This window comes from Sinocyclocheilus anshuiensis, unplaced genomic scaffold (assembly GCF_001515605.1).
Source record: "Sinocyclocheilus anshuiensis isolate Anshui unplaced genomic scaffold, SAMN03320099.WGS_v1.1 scaffold1477, whole genome shotgun sequence".
Lineage (NCBI taxonomy): Eukaryota > Metazoa > Chordata > Actinopteri > Cypriniformes > Cyprinidae > Sinocyclocheilus > Sinocyclocheilus anshuiensis.
In genome coordinates this window covers 304,427-309,407 of record NW_015547710.1, presented here as the reverse complement: position 1 = coordinate 309,407, position 4,981 = coordinate 304,427, and the positions used below count along the sequence as shown (strand labels likewise).

Below are 4,981 nucleotides of genomic sequence, written 5' to 3'. Positions count from 1 at the left end.
TGTGACCTCATATGAGGACATTATATTTTGGTGTATTTCTCTGAGACTATACATGCCACAGTTGTAAGTCTGGATGTCCTGTACAGAGCACATTCAGGGCTTTTCAGAGATACCAAATGTTTGGATGTTTCACTATGACCACTCCCTCTCCTTGGTCTTCAAATATGTCTGATATTAATTTAGTGACACTCTTATGGAAATATGATAATATTTTGTAATTATCATTTAAATCTGTCTCATTTTTAAACTGTCTGTCATAAATCAACATCTCAGGAAAATGTTAATGGGGTTTCAAATCAAAATATGACTTCCTCTTATGAAACAGAACATCATTTCATACTTGTCCACTGAAGAGGACACCTAAAAGCATGTTTATTACACATTTTGGGAGACAAAACAATTGAATAGGAAAACAAAATATATATCAATATTCTTATGAAATATTAGATGTAGGGCTGCACGATAAATCGCATGCGATATTTAATGCGCATCTTGTTAGTAAAGTCGGTTCTGTAATTAGCGTGCTTTCACATGGAGCAGCATTAACTACACAGAGCCGTTGTTCACTGACGAGCTGCGCTAAACCACGTTCATATTCGCGCGATTTTTTGCGCTTCTCATCAGTGAACAACGGCTCTGTGTAGTTAATGCTGCTCAATGTGAAAGCCCGCAGGTGATGGAGATTTACGCTGATTACAGAACCGGCTTTCTGACAAGATGCGCGTTAAATATCGCATGCGATTAATCGTGCAGCCCTATTGAAAACCAAAAGTAAATTAAGGGGATCATCGATCACTAAGAAGAATTGTGTCCAAACAACACAAAACTGCTCCTGTAAAGTGACAGCCTTGAAAACCCTGTTTCCACAAAAACAGACCAAGATGAACTTTAACATCTGCCCTTGCCAGACAAATCATGATAGATGACATTCAACTGGAGACTATTCAGAAGTTGTATGAATGTTCTAAGCTGTATTAAAGGCAAATTATTTTAAAACACCTTAAATAAATATTGCCAATTTCCCAGGTGTTTATATGATTTTGTCCAACCTCTGTATTTACCAACATATTGTATATTTTACTAAAACATTTTAAAATGTCTCATGAAGCTGTGAAAATGTCTGAATAAACTATTGGATCAGAGTTTTGAATTTGTTGAATTTCAATTAATCAATTCATTAAAAATGAACAGTTTAAACTGATTCAAGGAAACTAATTATTTTTGATATACTAAGGTTTAAACACTATTAAAACTTCTCCATTTTAAAACTCACACTCAAAGTGGAATTGAAACTAATAATTATCTAATGATGCGATCTTTATGAAACTTAATTCAACAGTAAATTCACAGCAATATTCATAACATGTCTATTGTAAATCGCAAGCAAAATCATCGCAAATACTGTATAAAATTAATATTCAACATATTGCTCAGCTCTACTACAGCTCCAACATGGCAAACGAATGCTCTATTACTGCAGCAGAAACCAATATTAACTAGAAAACTGCAACTACAGTAGTCCAAAATGTCTGCACTGTAAAGCCATCTTTATAATCAAAGTCCTTGAGGGAACTTCAATGCTTTCAGTCTCTTTATTAAACACCTATGGAGAACAAGAAATGCTCACAGCTGCAGCCTGATTCTGAATCCAGACTTTAATGACCACATCATGAACGCTGTTGAAGTGTTTTGTCTTCCTACATTTCATATCTTATCAGCGATAAACCACCACAGGCAATGTCAGATTGACAGACAGATTGACTTTAATTATAAACAAATACTGAAAGCAGAGATATCATAGCCTTACTTCCTGTGTTAATGTGTAGATATAAATAAACACGCAATCTGTGCAATCTGAAATATTAGTCATTCGGTTTTCAAAGCTAGAGCAACCAAGACAGCTAATGGGATTACAAATTGAAGCTGTGAAATCAAGAACTCACTGAGAAGCAGAACCTTTTCTCTCAATTGAAGAAAATTGCTGAGTCCATCTCTACCTGCCTTTCTACTGGTGAGGATTTCTGGAAGCCTAAATGTGAGTGGGCATGAAGCTAGGAAAATTGGGATATTTATAAAGAGCTTTGATTCTTTAGAATGTTTAGCACTGAAGAAAAAACTAATTAAACCTACTCACTTTTGCTCACTTGAAAACTTAATATTCAGCATTTGCATATTGCTCACATCTGCAAAAGCAGAAATGCTGTTGGTGAGAAGGTTTTTGTCACACCAAAAATAGGTGAATATAATGCTTGCATAATAGTCTCTATAGTAGAGCGTATGATTTCATTGTGGATTACTTGATAATTTTCACTCGGCAGAAAGTTCCGGCGCAGATGTTTCAACAGCCCTGCAGCCTGAGAGAGACAGTGAATAGCATGAAGCCTGCTGTTTTCTAGAGAGCTCACACAGCGTGTGCCGGATGAGCCCATTTGTATGAGAGGAGACAAACTCTAAGCCAAACTGCGGTACAGAAGATAACTAGTCATTTTCCTCATTGATGGATGTCCGAATAATCGGTGCACATGATTATTTAAGGAATCTGGAAGAATTACAGGCTAAAAATATTACCTATTAGTATGCATCTAATTCATTGAACTTAAAATTGAAAATTGTGTGACCTAATGCAATTAATTAAACTGCAACTTGACTGCAAGTTAATGAAATAGTTTGCATGAGCTGTGTTGATCAAAGTGAAGGGATCTACAACAAACACTCAAGAGTGGTTTTTGCATTTTCTCAGTTTTCGCTAGGAAAAAAAAAAAAAATCACACATGAGAAAACTGCCACCCTCATTGGTCTTTAAAAGGCATTTTTAAAGGAACATACTTTGATTGTTTGTTGTAATCTTGTTGGCAGAAGTATTATTGAATGGAAAGCGTCAAAGGCGTTCTTGGAGGGCATTTGTTTTAGGTGAGTTTCACTAAAGATTTACAACACGATAAAGCTTAAACTTGTAAAGAATGTTGTCTAACATGTTTCTATGACGGGTGTGCAACAGCTTGAAGCCACTTTTTCACCATCTCTGATCAACATACCATTCATTACCAATGGAGAATTGTATGGGAGCTGCATGGAGCTCCGATATTTATATGCAGAATTTTCATATTTAATCAAAACTGGTAGTGTGAGATAAGAACTATCAATATTTTCCACCAAATGTTATTCTTGAAACATTTCTTTGGGTGGTTATGATTAATTACCACAAAACTATTAACATCAATCATAAATAGAAATGTTTCTTGAGCACCAAATTAGATAATGACTGATAATTCAGTTTTTCCACCACAGGAATGAATTGCAGTTCAAAAATACATTACAACAGAAAACAGTTCTTTTACTTTATGTTTTTTTACTTTATTTTTTGTATAATGGTCTTGCAATTACTGAAATAAATGAACTTTTCCACGACATTCTAATTTATTGAGATACACCTGTATGTATAACTGCATGCAAGTTGTTACATGTTACAGTAGGTTAAGACAACACAGCATACTGTATAGGTGTTATGCAATTCCATTACCATATCAAATACCACTGACATTGGTATTTACCAGTTGTAAATACCACTGACACTGACACAGTACACAGTAATCAAAGACGCCTAATCCCACACAAGTGTCCCAGTAGAATGCAAAGCTCAAGTAGACAGATAAAGGGCGGACTTGATCTTAAATCAAAGACTAAGGGGTGGCTGCTGACCTGTACTGAGCTTGGAAGTGCTCTTGTACGAAACTGTGTCGAGTTCCAGGCTGCTGTGAGTTTGCTGGGCCAGGGCATGAACTCTCCTCCAATCCCACAGGACCCTGAGAGGTGCAAGCAGAAGGAATAAATGAAAAAATATATTTAGCAGTTTTTCACAGTGGATTTGGGATGTATAACTACAGTTTACATACGGAAAGTACAGATTATACATTGAAAGCACTGAGACTGACTGCAGAAAAATGTTTTAATGCAACCAGATTTATTTAGAAAAATACAGGCTGTGAATTACTATCTAACTGAGACAGATATAGCTACTGTCAAAACACTTATTTTCCATTCACAGAAATATGATCACTACACTATGGAGATATTGACACAAAACACATTGACATTCATAAAATTCCTTTGAATTATAGTTGAGTTTGGAGTTTTTTTTCTGTTGGGTGTTCTTGGCCTAGATTTCTTTGGACTTAGTATCTTTTCATTTTCTCCTCTTATGTGTAAATTTCAGCCCTAAATTATGCTGTTCATGTTTTTATCATTTTTGACTGCCTCTCAAGACACCTTGTCCAAGGAATAACACCAGTAAACACAGAGAAAGAAAACGAGAAGTTAAAAAAAGAAAGCATGCAAAGCAGTATTCCTGATTCAATTATTAGAATTATATAAGGACACAATGGATAAGTTCCTGAAAGGAGAGCGAAACTGGCTGAAAGCTCAGGTGTCATGAAAATTTAAAAAGGACATTGTTACGGTGACCGAGAAGTGCAAAGCAAATCACAATTCTTAAAACAAAATAACAAATTACAAACGCAAATGCAAGTCTAAAAAACAAAATAACAATTCAGAAAGCACAACAACAATTCAGAAAACATTATAACAAGTCAGAAAACACAATGACAAATTCGAAAACAAAATAACAAGTCAGAAAACACAACGACAAATCCGAAAACAAATTAACAAGCCAGAAAACACAACGACAAATCAGACAAACCGGAAAAGGTAGGTATAGTTTGAGACAGCGCCATTGGTTTGGGATTACTCACCGCTGACTGGACGAGACATCTGTCAATCAACGTATACAGGGAAGAACCAGCCAAAGAACAGCAGAGTCGTGGTAGAAAGTTCGGAGATGGTATTAAAGTAGCTCAGTTTAAATGTATTGTATGAATTGCCCTTACTTTGGAATAAAAAATATGGGGTGTCTATTTACATTTAGTCAAAAGTGGCTGTAAAACATCAGCTCCAGTGCCGCAGATGGATAAGCGCTTGTCGTTGG

General features: G+C 35.7%; 1 protein-coding gene across 1 annotated transcript in view; it reads right to left on the bottom strand.

Annotated features, from left to right (window-relative positions):
- The window catches only part of usp43a (ubiquitin specific peptidase 43a), a 95,569-nt gene that overhangs the window by 54,807 nt on the left and 35,781 nt on the right, over positions 1–4,981 (bottom strand). Inside the window, exon 3 of the mRNA XM_016506829.1 lies at positions 3,700–3,803. Coding sequence (XP_016362315.1) covers positions 3,700–3,803 — 104 coding nt within the window. The remainder of the gene's footprint in view (positions 1–3,699; positions 3,804–4,981) is intronic.